Source organism: Leiobunum rupestre, chromosome 7 (assembly GCF_980474605.1).
Source record: "Leiobunum rupestre chromosome 7, qqLeiRupe1.1.hap1, whole genome shotgun sequence".
Lineage (NCBI taxonomy): Eukaryota > Metazoa > Arthropoda > Arachnida > Opiliones > Sclerosomatidae > Leiobunum > Leiobunum rupestre.
Window position 1 is genome coordinate 51,402,964 of NC_143390.1, and position 16,008 is coordinate 51,418,971.

At 38.2% G+C, this 16,008-nt stretch overlaps 1 protein-coding gene across 1 annotated transcript; it reads right to left on the reverse strand.

Moving 5' to 3' along the window:
- Nucleotides 1–9,437: 9,437 nt before the first annotated feature.
- Nucleotides 9,438–13,590, reverse strand: LOC149936880 (ARL14 effector protein-like). The gene is made up of 2 exons (XM_090153981.1): nt 13,490–13,590; nt 9,438–9,789 (listed from the first exon to the last, which is right to left on the reverse strand). The coding sequence occupies exons 1-2, from the start codon at nt 13,501–13,503 to the stop codon at nt 9,555–9,557; spliced, it is 249 nt and encodes an 82-aa protein (XP_090010107.1). The 5' UTR covers nt 13,504–13,590; the 3' UTR covers nt 9,438–9,554.
- Nucleotides 13,591–16,008: the final 2,418 nt, after the last annotated feature.

The window sequence follows — 16,008 nt, forward strand, 5'->3', positions numbered from 1 at the left end:
ACGTCGTATAATTGTTAGGAAGGAGCCAAATAAGGAAAATTAAATATATTTTTTTCCATTTGACACCTTATCTTTTATAACCGTACTTAAAAACCTGATTGAAACTACTACCCGTACTAAGAATAGATGTAAAATTCATTCTATTATTTCGTAAATTTCCCTCAACCTGAAGATGATTTTAGTACGCCGTACATTATCAACATCTTTGAATTGATAAGATAAAAATATTCTACGGGCAGAAAATATCTGTTTGAAACTATATTATTATCTTTGATCGTTAATGATGTTTTGTGAAGGTCTCAAATCCCGCGGCAGCCTAATATGGCCCGCTACCAAATGTGCTTTCGCGTATTAATATTCCTCGTGAGACAGCGTGTCCTTGGGTGTATTGAAATTACGTTTTATTTTTAAAACATTCCGTGAGTTTTAACTTGTAACTTCACACGAAGTACCGCATATCGGTATAAATAAATATATTTTAGTTTCCCCAAACGTTCTTGGTTTTTTTTACCTCTTCGACGTTGCTCTATGTTTAACTTTTAGTGTAGCCGCGACCGTCACCGTATTTTACATGACTCTTTAACATGTAGTTCTAGAAAGCTTATGTATACGTCAATCGACCGCAAATTACATATATTACGTATATATTCTAACATTTTGGCGATTGGGACCTTTGTATGGATTTTCCTTGAAATAAACCATAAACTAAAAATAAAATATTGTTTTATTTATTTCAAGTGCTGTCTCCTGCGGTATATAAAAAATTAGGCCCTTAGTGTTGTTTTTTTATAAAATTATTTTAAGAACCATATTGCCTTCGTAAAAGTTTAATACGCATCTTTTCGATCGAGCGAAAATTGGTTAACATAAAAAGCAGATAAGCACTGCCGATCACAGTCGCAGATTGTAACAAGTTGTCAAGCCAAACTGTATCCGTGGTTCTGCGGTAGAACGCTCACCTGTAGTTCAAGAGGGCTCGGGTTCGAATCCCGGCCGATTAAAAAATTATACTACACCCAATGACAAAAAGAGGGCGCTTTTGGAAAAACCTTTTCCCTGATTTTAAGAAACTGGTACGCAGTGATTACCCTTTGCACCGAAAATGCGTTCGCAGGCCTGACAGACAGACCCACAGACAGACACGGTGATTGTAATACCCCTCCAGGGTACAAAGTCCCCTCGGAGAGGTAAAAAGGGTAAACATATATTTCGATAAAAACGAAATACATTCATAGTAGTACTTGTACACCCTGTATAAATTAGATTTAAATCATGGCTCTTATTTGAATTTCGTGACTGAATGTAAAATGAAAATATTACACTTAACAAATAACTAAATTTAGATAACAATTTAGACGAATTTTGTTGGGATAGACCGTGATGGAATATGTAGAACTACAGAGCGTAAATCTGTTCTCGTTTCGGAAACTACAGTTGACGGCTCGAACGGTCCTCGAACGTAAAGAAAATGTTTTATCTCAAATCATAAATGTTAATTGTATTTCGCCAAAGAATATGGTTCAACAATTATTGTTTTTCTTTAAAAAAATAATTTTTTATTTAAGTTAGATAAACAAAAGAATAAAAACCAACCAAAATCGAAATAAAACCGAAATAAGACAGAATTAAGGCAGCGAATACAAATACTCTTCTAGCATTGCGAAAGAGTGATTCGACATTTGCCAAATTGCGTACGGGTTTTTTTTTATTAAAGTGAGTTCAGAAATCAGAAACTGGTTTTAAGTCTGATTTTGATAATTTTTCAAGGTGTTTTCAACATTTCTAAAATAATTTTTCTCTAGAGTCTACAGGATTTATACGAATGTCGGACCCCTGGATTGCGACGCTGAACCCAAGCCGTCAAGACCGAAAGAACGAAGAGTTTCGTTTAAGATTAGATAAATTGTGGAAAAATGTTTTCATAATTGAAGATTCTATGGAACATATTTTTGCTTCAACAATTACAATTACAAGTGAAATTAAAGTTTGTTCCGGTACGATATGAGCTTTGAACCATGGACGAGACGAAGGTGGCGTAAGACGCGACTGCCACCAACAGACCACCCACGAAACTGGGATTCACGACGGCGCAGTTCAGAAGGGTAAAGTGCAAAGTTCCCGAGTGGAATTTCTCCCGCAAGTAGGATTCCGAGATCTGCGTCTCTGGAGACGCCGAGTGCAGCCAGGAAGCGGACCTCAAAGGGCAGCCTCGCATCAACACGGAACCCGCATCGGCCGTCCAAGATATAGCCACGAGCGTAATCAGACGGTTGCTCAGCGAGACGAAATAGCTGCACGTTTGAATATTCCATTCTTCCGTTTCTTGAAATTTGAAGAAGATGTAATAGAATGTTCCGGCGCATTCGAGCACCCACAAACACATCATCCGCTTCATTAGGACGTCCAGTTTCGACACCGTCTCAAAGAAACGAGTGTGTATTTTACTGATACGCCTAATATCGGAATTGAAATCGGTTACGATCTCCGCCAACATTTTCACCTTCGAGCGCAAATACTCCATCGAAAATACTACAACAGCGTAATAGAAACGGCCAGAATGTAGGCGATGTAATAATAGAACAGTTTATCGAGAGCAACCACGATGTAACCGAGAGTAATATACGTCTTCAGGAACCAAAGATCGTAAATGTAAAACTGGACGTATTCATCCAAGTTGAAATCGCTCTTCGTTAAAGAAATGATCAAAGCTTTGTTTATTCGCATTAAAACAAGAAATGAAGAGGACAATTTGGGAGATTTTCATCAGCACCATTCGATTGGTCACTTTCAACCTCTTTTCGCGGAGCACTTCCACGCAAACTGACAATATGTTCTCCTCAAACAAGTAATTGTTGGCCAAATACGCCACGTTGACTACTCGAATTGCGATGACGCTGTTGTATACAATTTTCGCGTATTCTCCGTTTGTAATCGCAAAGTAAATGAAAGAGCACATACTATGCGCGGCGCAAACATTCACCACAACAACCGAGATCAAGAAGGAAATTGGTGCTTGTCTGGCCAGGGGGTGCAGCTAATCCGCTCGGCCGTGGCATATTTTCCTCTATAGTTATGGCTTTGAAGAATTCCATTTTACCTATTTTTAGCCCACCTTCGTATTTTAATTTGACTGTAAATAAAGTTCTCCAATGTTTTCAGTCTTAGGGGTATTGTATCTGTTGTTCGATCCTATTACTATGTTAAAGCTTTTTTCCCTTAGCAACAAAATTATTAGTATAGGTTATGTATTGAACATTTTTGAAAAGATGGTCGAGTGATTTAATAAGAAGCTCGTGTTTTAAAAGACAATTAGGCCCGGTTGTTATTTAGAGAGAGTAAAAATTTGTTTTCTTGCTTTCGAAAAGTTGACTATTTTCGTTAAACCCACGAATTAAACGAAACTTGAGAAAAGTGTGGAGGATTTAAAAAGGGCAGTTGACTCTACCAGACCCTAATTGAGACTGCCGTTTCTGTCATAGAGATACGAATCGGTAATTTACCCTGGTAATTTACGTGGTAAATTACCCTGGTAACAGTAATTTACAATTTTCTCAGGTAAATTATGAAAATGGTAATTACCCTGGTAAATTACCATGGTTATTTACCATCGTATTCGTGTTTCACTGTTTCTCAATTTTCTTTGATCTTTCGGGCTAAAATGTACCAAAAATACGTCGCACAAGATTACAAAACTCAAAACCTATTTTATTCGCGTTTTAGAGTATTTTTGCATCGTTTAATAATGTAATTTCACTCCAGCAAACACTAGATCATAGGCGTAAGCCGCGTAACGCACTAACTCGAAGAGCTAGGCACCGCTGCGCCACCTAGATTCGTTTTGGTTGCGAATTTCCAAGGAGTCGAAGGCCGTGTTAGAATGAAGTCATCAACGGTATTCCGGTTCAATTAACTATCGATGAATCTGACGAGGATGAAAACGATAGTGAGTACCCTGAGGAATATGATGATACTGATAATTCATCTCAAAATGAAGATAATTGAAAATTTTTGATCATTTATAACGTATTGTGGTAATTTATAAAATGTATAATACCCAACAAAAGCGTTTCTTCTTCGTATTCCTTTTTTTAATCGTAAAAAAAACCTTTTTTTAAAACAAAGAAAATTACGATAATTTACCGCAACACGGTAAATTACGCAGTAAATTCCCGCGTAATTTACTGATTTCCTAAATAACGGTAATTTAAGAACTCTATTCTGTCACCATTCCACCAACGACCATCATGGTGCAGCGGTGCTGCGGTACCCTAAGAGTGGCACAACGCTCCAACACGAGAGAGAAGTTGAGAACCATATTCCCAACTTTAGTCAGCACATCTCGCCTAACGAGAGTGCGTTGTAGTTTTAATAAAATTATTTAGTTCCACCGGATTAACGGGTTTCTTACATGTATAAGTTTTATTGTTATATTATCGATTTTGTTTAAATTCAGGGATTATGTAGACCTTCATGTAACTTAAACCCCAAATAGAAAAAATGCGATAGGCTTTAGTTTTACCATTGCAACCGAAAACGTTTTGACATCTAAAGTAATATATTTATCTATGTAAATTAACATGGTAAAATCTTATGAAATTATTAAAAAAAATTTAAACCAAGGTGGTTAAATTTGGGTAAATATCTAATTTTGGGTAAATATCTAATTTTGGGTAAATATCTAATTTTGGGTAAATATCTAATTTTGGGTAAATATCTAATTTTGGGTAAATATCTAATTTTGGGTAAATATCTAATTTTGGGTAAATATCTAATTTTGGGTAAATATCTAATTTTGGGTAAATATCTAATTTTGGGTAAATATCTAATTTTGGGTAAATATCTATTTTTGGGTAAATATCTATTTTTGGGTAAATATCTATTTTTGGGTAATTTTCAAATTTTGGGTAAATATCTAATTTTGGGTAAATATCTAATTTTGGGTAAATATCTAATTTTGGGTAAATATCTAATTTTGGATAAATATCTAATTTTTGGTAAATATCTAATTTTGGGTAAATATTTAATTTTGGGTAAATATCTAATTTTGGGTAAATATCTAATTTTGGGTAAATATCTAATTTTGGGTAAATATCTAATTTTGGGTAAATATCTAATTTTGGATAAATATCTAATTTTTGGTAAATATCTAATTTTGGGTAAATATTTAATTTTGGGTAAATATCTAATTTTGGGTAAATATCTAATTTTGGGTAAATATCTAATTTTGGGTAAATATCTAATTTTGGGTAAATATCTAATTTTGGGTAAATATCTAATTTTGGGTAAATATCTAATTTTGGCTAAATATCTGATTTTGAGTAAATGTGTAATTTTTGGTAACTATCTTAATTAGGGTAAATGACTAAATTTGGGTAAATATCTAAATTTGGGTAATAATTTAAATTTGGGTAAATATTTTAATTTGAAATATCTGAATTCGGGTAAATATCTAAGTTTTGGTAAACTTCTAAATTTGGGGTCATTCCACGACAAATCGACCAAATGTTTTGGAATTTACCACCCTACCTTTTTAGATTTGGATAAAAATTAGTCTTAAGGGTTATTCTGGTCGATAAAGCCGAATAAATTTGGGTAAAAATCTAAATTCAAATGGGTATATTGGGTAAATTTACTATAAATATCTAAATTCAGGTAAATTGGTATAATTAATATCAAATGTCTAAATTTGGGTAGATTGATCAGGTACTGTAAATTGGGTAAAATTTTATCAGCTACTGTGAATTGGATGAAATTTTATCAAGTTTTTAAATTGAATAAATTTCGAGCAGGTTATGTAAATTTAATTCGAAAAGCTTTAATTCAAAGAATTTAGATAGAGCAACCATTTTTTAAACAAATATTATATTTAAAGTTAAACAATATAATTTAAGATAATTTTTAATTTTAATGAAATATTTGAATGTATTTATTATTAAATATAGACAAATTTAGACATTGACCCAAAATTAGACATTGACCAAAAATTAGATATTTACCCAAAATTAGATATTTACTCGTATTTTTTAATAACATTTTACACCGAGTTTTACACAACACGAAGGCTTGAATTTCATCGATGGATAGCTGATATGAAATTTTCAAATGATACTGGGTCCTATGACGTAAGCGAGACGAGCAAAATCCCCTGTTTTCCCAAATATTTCTAATTCTGCACTTTTTAGCCCCCCATTATACCCAGAGTAATGTTTGACTCGCCCTTTTCCCTTTCTTTGTTTATCCACCCCTTTCCTACCCTACGGACATTTTTCTACCTGCTATCGGCGGGTGGTTCGGTGGCCCGCGAGACTCCCTGTTGTGACTACCGAAAGATAGCGCATACTCCTCCAATTGTCGTAATTCCTGGAAATGGGATTTTCTTTTGTTGCTTAAGTGATTGACACACTGTCTTCGAAAGACCTATATATTCCAAATATCTCACAGTAGCGACATCTCTGATGTTTCGATTTAAACCACGAAAAAGCGGTGGGGTTTCAGTAAAACATTAATTTTTAATAGTACAATTCATACATCAACTTTGATAAAGATTCATTAAATACCCTGTAGGTTTCTCTACTTTTCAAAGGTTCAACCATAGTTAAAATGAAGTCGACCTGGGCACACGAACAACGAAACCGCAAGTCACACGTCTCCGCAAAGATATTATTATTAAATAGGCTCGCAATAAGTGACTTGGTCTAGATAAAACACTAAATAACTGACGCGTATGAGAATGGCATTTGCACGTAGAGCAAACTTTGCTTATGACACTAGACTCAATAATACCTTAAACCAAATAGCTTTGACGGAAAAGTAACACAATTTAGATTTTTAAGCCTACGTTTTAAATATCGAGAAAGACTTTATATGTTAAGACTCGAGAGTGGCAACAAATCTAAAATAATTGGGGAAATTCAGCTACCTGCGTATCATGCCATGTGGCTGGTGCTTGTTATTGAAATCTATAACCTTAGGAATACTCATTATACTCGCCTCGAGGAACAATATCAGAGAAATGCAGCAGGGTTGGCTGATTTAAATCAAGTGATTTTTTTAAGGGTACGTTCAACAATAAGGACCTAACAACGCTTCTTCTGGTATCAAATTATCCTGTCCGACTACCGTATACCCACAACGAAACAAAGTCTCAACAAATATTAACATTTTACAACAATTACCACTATTTCAATTCCTTGGGATGTTTATATTTATAACATTGAACAGTTAATGGCTCTTTGCCAGTCGAATTAATGGACACTTTACTGATATCAGTTAAAAATCTTAATTAAATTTAATTACTCTTTATTATTTCAGTTTGCTCAAATTTAAAACCTATTTTCCATTTTTATTCCTCCATTCAAATTCATTATGTGCTTTAAATCACAATTAAAATCAAAGATACCACTGCGCATGCTTCAAAAATCGTTTTTGGTATGGGAACATGTCAGTAGGACGTCATAGAACGTCACCCACACTTCTGCGGTAGTTAAAATATGAAGTTATTTTGTTTACCTCTCGGTCCTTTTTTAATAACTGGCAGCATGAACTAAATGTAAGATCCAACATTACTGCTCAGTGAAAGTCGGTCGATGACTAATGTGGTGCCTTGGGTATTAGCCTAGCTGATTATTATTATTATTATTATTAAGTATGAACCATTTCCTGTATTCAGTGCATATAATTTATATACATTTCTGTTATGGGGGATATCATTAACCAGCTAAGCTAATACGTAATACCCGATGCACCACCCGAGCCGCAAGTCGTCTAGTGGTTTATAGACGAAGTGCTTCCAGGAATGTGGCCCAACCACCAGGGTTTGGAAAAACCTGTTTTTGTCGGAACATGTGGGAAAAACTGGAAAAAACTGGTTTGTGCCGGAACATGTGGGAAAAACTGGTAAAAACCGGAAAAAATTAAAAAAAACTAGAGGTGGAAAACCATGGAAGTACGATTTTCCACACGGTTTTAACAGGAAAACAATAGGTGGGAAAAACCGCGGAAAAATCTAGTAAGAACCGGGGCGGATTAACCATTTTGACGACTCTAGGCACAGAAACATTTGGCGCTCTTGGCATTGTCAGCTAGAGAAACTGCTCAATAAAATGAAACGTATTATCAGCGACCAATGAAACGATTACTCTACGGTGGAACCAGAACTGAAATCGTTTGAAAATGATGGTTTCTTGGAATTTGACCCAATACCCTGCGAACCGAGTGCTGCCGCCATCTGTCAGCCAACCGAGGTAGCTTCTCCACTATTATATATACTGCACTAACGAGGAGACTACCCGAGGTGATAATCACCGATTTGGTTGAAACTAGGTGGGTATTTAGACCTTATAGAAACATGAAATTTCACCAAGGGAAAAGTTGCAATGGGCATTAGTTTTCCCATGGCAACCGAAAATGTTTTGACAACACAGTATGTAAATATTCCCAAGTAAAATGAACAGTGATTTCAATTACTTTTTTATTTTTTTGACAAATATGCAAACTATTTGGTTATTTCAAAACCAAATAAGTCGAATTATTTGGTATTCGAAATATTATTTGGTATTTGGCTTAAAATTTTGCTCTAAAAATATTCGATTTGGTATTTGACGTGCCTTAAAAAAAATTAAATATTTGATTCAATCACCAAAAAATGGTATTTGCACACCTCTAAACTCATTGAAATAACATAGTTGCTTAATTATAATATTAAAGGACATAGCGCTTGTAGTAGCGCTTTGCTTTTCAGAAGTCTGCCCACTTAAGATTAACTACTAGGTAACTTTGCGACGGCTTTGCAAATATCCAATTTTGTTTTTAGATTTCAAGAGTTTTAGGACTTCGATTCAGATAAGGCCATATTTGCAGCTATAGCTCTTGCCCACGATTTAACGCAGATGGTTCACTTGTCTTGAGCCACTTACGCGAGAGAAACTGCCCAATAAAATGAAACGTATTATCAGCGACAAATGAAACGATTACTCTACGGTGGAACCAGAACTGAAATCGTTTGAAAATGATGGTTTCTTGGAATTTGACCCAATACCTCAGACACGGGAGAATTATTCATCTTCAGCGGAACTTTATTTATTCCCGATCAGATTGAACAAAGCTCAACGACTACCCGATAATAAAGGACATTTTCTTGTTCTATAATACTCCGTTGCCTTCGTCAGCACCAGTAGAAAGATTGTTTTCCTACGCAACTATGACCAATTTGTCCAAAACTCGTCAACTTTCTGATACAATGTTTGAGATGAAAGTTGTACTTAAATCAAATATGACCAATAATATTGTTAATACTTGAAATGTATATATAACAATGACAGAACATTTATTTTTCAATGTTTTGTGTGATAATGCCCCACTCTGCTCTCAATTCCCGCGATTGCCCGAATACGAATTCTAGATGTAAAAATCACTTTAAAAGAAATTTACTCGTTTGAAGTAAACATAGTAATTTTATTACCCTTAAATCGGTTTATCAAACAGGCTGTTGTACAATTTACATTTTCCACAAAAACAAAGAATGTAATGAGCGCAAAAGGAGTAGAAATAAGAGATTATTTGTGTTGGTTTCCCGGATGTTTCGCCACGAGAGGCGTCCCTTCCACAGCCACTTGCTCGTAGCGGCCATTTCGCTTCGACCTGCAAACTTGGCCGCATTTCGAAGATTTACATTTCTCGCAAGGAAAATGGCAGCCCGGGCAGCGGAGGTCCAAACAGTCGCACAGGTCCAGGCCCGTTTTCACGTGTTGTCCTTTTAGGTTGTGTTGGTTGATAGTGAGCCTACCTGATCTAGAAAGGATCACAAACATTTAAATATTCGAGAAAACCCGCAACAATAAAGAATCAGCCTTTACAGTTAAGACAAAGCCACCTGGAGGTGGACTCGATAAGCGCACTTTGAGTTAATAACGAGAAAGAATCTGTTTAGCTTATCTATGTAGACTGTAAAACTACTTAAAATTTAAATTTGTAGGCCTTCCCCTAGCGCGGCCACTGGAGTACGCCATGTTCAACAGGTTTTTGCAATAATCGTAAGATCTCTCGCCATCGTGACGGTTTCTTAAACCGGGAGTACAAACGATGTCGTAATTTTGGCAGGATTTTTTCCCTTTAAGATTACGATTAAAAGTTATAAAGAATTCGCCTTAAAAGGTTTTCGGTAAAATTAATTTATTTATATTTAATTTCAAAGAGTTTGTTTTATACTTGCATGTATTTGCTTTTAAAATTACCGCTACTTTTATCAAATGAAGTTGTTTAAAAATTCAAAGGGTAGCTCGTATTCCACTGAGGCTGAGATCTAAAATTACACTCGAACTTTCAGTCAGCATGAGGTAGAATTAATGAACACGCCACCTCATTGATAACAACACCATGATTGGCGCCCTTTTTTGTACATTTCATAATCAGTTTAGGCTTAGTTTTCAAAGCGTATCTGACTTCTAAGTAGGGATGCACCGATATGGGTACAGCCGATATATCGGCTATCCATGGCCGATATTAATTAAGTCATCTATCATAACAGTAGTATAATCACTCTTTGGGTCTTTTAAAAACGTTCTTTGGTTTTACGCGCTTAGTGGCGAAAAATTCTCAGACAAGCAATGTTTTCGAATGGTGGCGCGCCAATAAAGAACGATTCCCAATTCTTGCCAGCCTTGCTAGAATATATCTATCGGCACCTGCATCCAGTGAAAGGCTGTTAAATACAACCGAAAAGCTACTTACAAAATTAAGAAATAGACTAAAGCCAAGCCTTGTTGAAGAACTTGCCTTTTTAAAGGGAAATGTCAAGTTGTGGCAATAAAATAATATCATAAGGTAGTTAATCGAGTATTTTATTATTTTTAAATGTCTTTCCTGCCAATATTTTTCGAATATCGGTATCGGCCAATATCGGCTTCGCTTTAGGCCGATATATCGGTGCATCCCTACTTCTAAGTAATCATTTACAATTCGCGACCGAAAGCTATCGTTACGGCCTCTTTTTGGTGGCGATCTCAAACTAGATTCCGCTTTTACCGTTTGGCAGCCAGTAAACTATCTTAAGGACGGCAATTACGATAACTATACGGTTATGATCGATGTTTTGTGTGAACAAATACGATGCCCTGATTCAGGCATTTTCTCTAATTTTGCAATAGCAGACGCTGAATCATAGGAGCTACCTCGGAACTTCGAAAAGTGAGACTCTGCAGCGTCACCTAGAATCTTTTCGGTCGCGAATTTTATTTTTGTTCGAGGTCAAGCCTTGGATTAATAATAGTAGTTCCTACCTGGATGAATAAGTTGGAAAAAAACCTATCCAGCAAATGGCTTTTGCGACAGCAGCGCCGCTTCGGCGAAATTAGCGGAGAATTTCGAAAACTCCCGTAACACGTAGCCTTATACAAGGCAGAACCCGCAACAAACACTTACCACAAGCATGCGGAACTATAGACCGATATAACCAGGTAGGAAATACTATTTTTTATCCAAGGTCAAGCCATGGAACAAACTATCGTACAAGTATTGATAGCGGTTGCAGTAAGGATGAAGAATTTATATTATTCTTCTTAAAATATTTTTTTCCAGGGAATTAATTTTTAATTTTATGGACGAAATCAATTAAATTTTAATTATTGTATTGATTACAATTTAAGATGGCAGATTTTCGTTTTCCACTGCAAATAAGATTCGCCGAAGGAAACTTTATATTTAATTTTTAAAAGAGTTATCTATGACCTTAACCATATGTAACATAATCACTCATTAGTATGTCATAAAGGTATTTTTTAATGAAAAGAATGATTAAACATGCGAAAAGGTAGAAAAGTTCATAATTTAAAGGGGGTTAAAAAAGCTAATCCATAAAATAATTTAAAGAAATTACATGACTTAAAGAGTTACTCGGACCATTAGGTCGTTGAGAATAAATAAAAAAGTGCGAAACTCAGACCACTTCCATCTTTGAAGTCAATACAACATTTTTCTTCGAGTCCAACTACTCGAAGAAAAATGTTGTATTGACTTTAAAGATGGAAAACGGAAGTTAGTGAAAACGAGCAGAATTAATTTCTCGTTTCGGGCTTTGACAATTATTGTTTCGCACGTGTTCGCGATCACGAGATTTTTATTTTCATGGTAACTTTTTCAATAGACGCTTCAGTAAATCATCCTCCCAAGAAATCGCCAAGAATTAATATTTCCGAGACCCAGGACCTGCAAGTCACTGTTTATATAGTGCTTGTTAAAATAATGGAAATGTTTCACCTTCACGGCAGCAACAAGCGTTCCTCATTAACCAGTTAGCTTTTTTGACATATTAAGGCTTGGCAAAAACACAGGTGAAACGTTTCCATTATTTCCACAAGCACTATATAAACAATACCTTGCGGGTACTTCTGGCTCTCAGAAATATTATTTCTTGGCGATGATTTATTTAAGCGCCTATAGAGCAAGAAATATTATAATTTTCTATTTTGGGTTCACTAATAGTTGATTTTATAAAATAAAAGTGGTCTTGCCAAACTTGTTAAAATGTTGCTCTTACGTCACAAGAAAGCTTTGTTAATATATTCTTCGCAAGAGCGATTTGCACGCGCGCTGTAAAAACCTATACACTCTTTTACGAAGTCGGCCATTTCATTACACGCCTAATTTAAAATAGTACAGGCAAGGGCGCCTGGGCCCTGCACGTGCTCATCAGCTCGAGACGTCGCGTGCACTTGACTGCGTGAAGCGGCCTTGCATGCACTGTTTGAAATCAGACCATAGAGATAGAAAAAAATAGAGGCACTATTATATCTGGCGAAGTTGACCACTCGCGCGAGTGCCGACCCCTTTTCGCCAATGTAGGAAGCCATGAGATGGGCAGATTATGTGGCGCCCTCGACGCGCGGTGAAATGAAATATATAATGCCTTTTGGAAAATCAACTGTCATTTGATGTAAACAAAGGAAGGATAGATGGCGTTACAAATTCTGCCCATCTCCGCTTTCATACATGCGTGGGGGGGGGGGATGAATTTCGCCGGTCAAAAACGGGGGTGCCTTAACGCGGTAATCTTCCCTTTATTTCTTTTCTATCTCTATGAATCAGACCTGTAATAAAATGGCAGCTCTCACAAATAAGGACATAAAAGAGTGTATATTTCTAGCGACTGTAGCGCGCGCTCGTAGATTTGTAAAAGTAAGACTGTGACGTAAGAGCCACATTAAAACAAGAAGGCCAATTTACTTTAGAAAATATACCCGGGTAATTTATCATTATCTATAATATTTGGATCACGAAAGAGCTAGTTGGGGAGGTAATCCCATCCGGTGGGCCAAGGCTTAAAACAACCGTTCTTGGGAATTTTGGATCGCTTAGCTTACCAGCCGCGTGCCACGTGGGCAAAGGTCACAGGGGAAATGAAGCTAGCAGCGTATAAACTCGGCGCATATTTCAAAGTGAAGGGACTAATTTTCAGTACGGCTATTTTCCACAAGACGTGAATCAAATTACTTACGTTTTTTTGGGCATAATGATAAACTATAGTTGTCGTTGGTTGAGAGATCTTTAACACCGATCCTCAGTAGTTTATAAAATGGCTAAATGACCAAATAGCAATATGCCAACGGTAAGTCTGCGAACGTTAATGTAGATTAGATGCGCCTGATTTTATTTTTCCAATTTTAAAGAACGGCATTTTGAAGTTACAGATCGCCTTGTTTATATTTCTTATTTTTTCTTATAAGAGTTTAATAGATTTCCCAGATAAAATTTGCGCACCCCGATGTAATTCTGGACTCTCGACGTCGAAACTAGGGTTAAAGGTCAAATATCACTCGTAATTAGAGATTTAGTCTAATAGGCGTTTTTAAATAATTTAATAATATAGATCTGCATTGTGATTCTTTTAACTTTTTTATCTGCGTCACGAACCTAAGTTTTAATTTTCTTTCTTCGCGCGATTTATCGAAGAGTGCCATCTGGTGACTGGGGCAGGTACTTCTTCGCTTTCCCTCTTTATTTAACGCTGCATTGGATGATGGAGTGAACAAGGCACAACTTGTAGAAACCATCATTATCTGGACCTCTCACTTCAATTCAAATTCATAATTCATCAATTTTAAAAAACACCGAATTTCAAAAACCGCGCCGAACGACCAAAACACAAATAATATGGACTTGGCTATGGCGACATCAGTGGCGGCTTAAGAAGGCTGGGTTCCCGGGGCGGCGGCAGTGTTTTGTGACACCCCCAGGACCGTGCAGAAGTTTTCGCGGGTCCGTCTTCTTCAAGTTTAATCGTTCTGATTTGCACCCCCCCCCCCCCCCCTCGAGCTCTTCCGATGGCACCCCCTGCTGCCCTGGTACCCGGGGCGGACCACCCCCCCTTAGGCCGCCACTGGGCGACATAGACCGGCACATTAAGAACATTATATAACAACATTTCGCCTTGGCTAAAGCTAGTAACACGGAGACTACCCTTGGTGGTTATCACCGATTTTTTTGAAACTCGGGGTTTAGGTAGATATTTTGGTAGTTCGAAAAATCCCAAAGGGAAAAGATGCAATGGGCTTTAGTTTTTCCATGGCAATCGGAGATGTTTTTGACCTCTCAAAACCAGAGGTAAGCACACTCTGAGCTCCAAAGAGTGCGACAGCTATTTTTGAGTGTGAGCTCCCCTCTCCAGCAAAAAAAAAGAGAAGAGCGCGAGCGCGAACTCCCCTCTCCAGCAAAGAAAAGAGAAGAGCGCTAGCGTGAACTCCCCTCTCCGGCAAAGAAAAGAGAAGAGCGCGAGCGCGAACTCCCCTCTCCAGCAAAGAAAAGAGAAGAGCGCGAGCGCGAACTCCCCTCTCCAGCAAAGAAAAGAGAAGAGCGCTAGCGTGAACTCCCCTCTCCGGCAAAGAAAAGAGAAGAGCGCGAGCGCGAACTCCCCTCTCCAGCAAAGAAAAGAGAAGAGCGCGAGCGCGAACTCCCCTCTCCAGCAAAGAAAAGAGAAGAGCGCGAGCGCGAACTCCCCTCTCCAGCAAAGAAAAGAGAAGAGCGCTAGCGTGAACTCCCCTCTCCGGCAAAGAAAAGAGAAGAGCGCGAGCGCGAACTCCCCTCTCCAGCAAAGAAAAGAGAAGAGCGCGAGCGCGAACTCCCCTCTCCAGCAAAGAAAAGAGAAGAGCGCGAGCGCGAACTCCCCTCTCCAGCAAAGAAAAGAGAAGAGCGCTAGCGTGAACTCCCCTCTCCAGCAAAGAAAAGAGAAGAGCGCGAGCGCGAACTCCCCTCTCCAGCAAAGAAAAGAGAAGAGCGCGAGCGCGAACTCCCCTCTCCAGCAAAGAAAAGAGAAGAGCGCGAGCGCGAACTCCCCTCTCCAGCAAAGAAAAGAGAAGAGCGCTAGCGTGAACTCCCCTCTCCGGCAAAGAAAAGAGAAGAGCGCGAGCGCGAACTCCCCTCTCCAGCAAAGAAAAGAGAAGAGCGCGAGCGCGAACTCCCCTCTCCAGCAAAGAAAAGAGAAGAGCGCGAGCGCGAACTCCCCTCTCCAGCAAAGAAAAGAGAAGAGCGCGAGCGCGAACTCCCCTCTCCAGCAAAGAAAAGAGAAGAGCGCGAGCGCGAACTCCCCTCTCCAGCAAAGAAAAGAGAAGAGCGCTAGCGTGAACTCCCCTCTCCGGCAAAGAAAAGAGAAGAGCGCGAGCGCGAACTCCCCTCTCCAGCAAAGAAAAGAGAAGAGCGCGAGCGCGAACTCCCCTCTCCAGCAAAGAAAAGAGAAGAGCGCGAGCGCGAACTCCCCTCTCCAGCAAAGAAAAGAGAAGAGCGCTAGCGTGAACTCCCCTCTCCAGCAAAGAAAAGAGAAGAGCGCGAGCGCGAACTCCCCTCTCCAGCAAAGAAAAGAGAAGAGCGCGAGCGCGAACTCCCCTCTCCAGCAAAGAAAAGAGAAGAGCGCGAGCGCGAACTCCCCTCTCCAGCAAAGAAAAGAGAAGAGCGCTAGCGTGAACTCCCCTCTCCGGCAAAGAAAAGAGAAGAGCGCGAGCGCGAACTCCCCTCTCCAGCAAA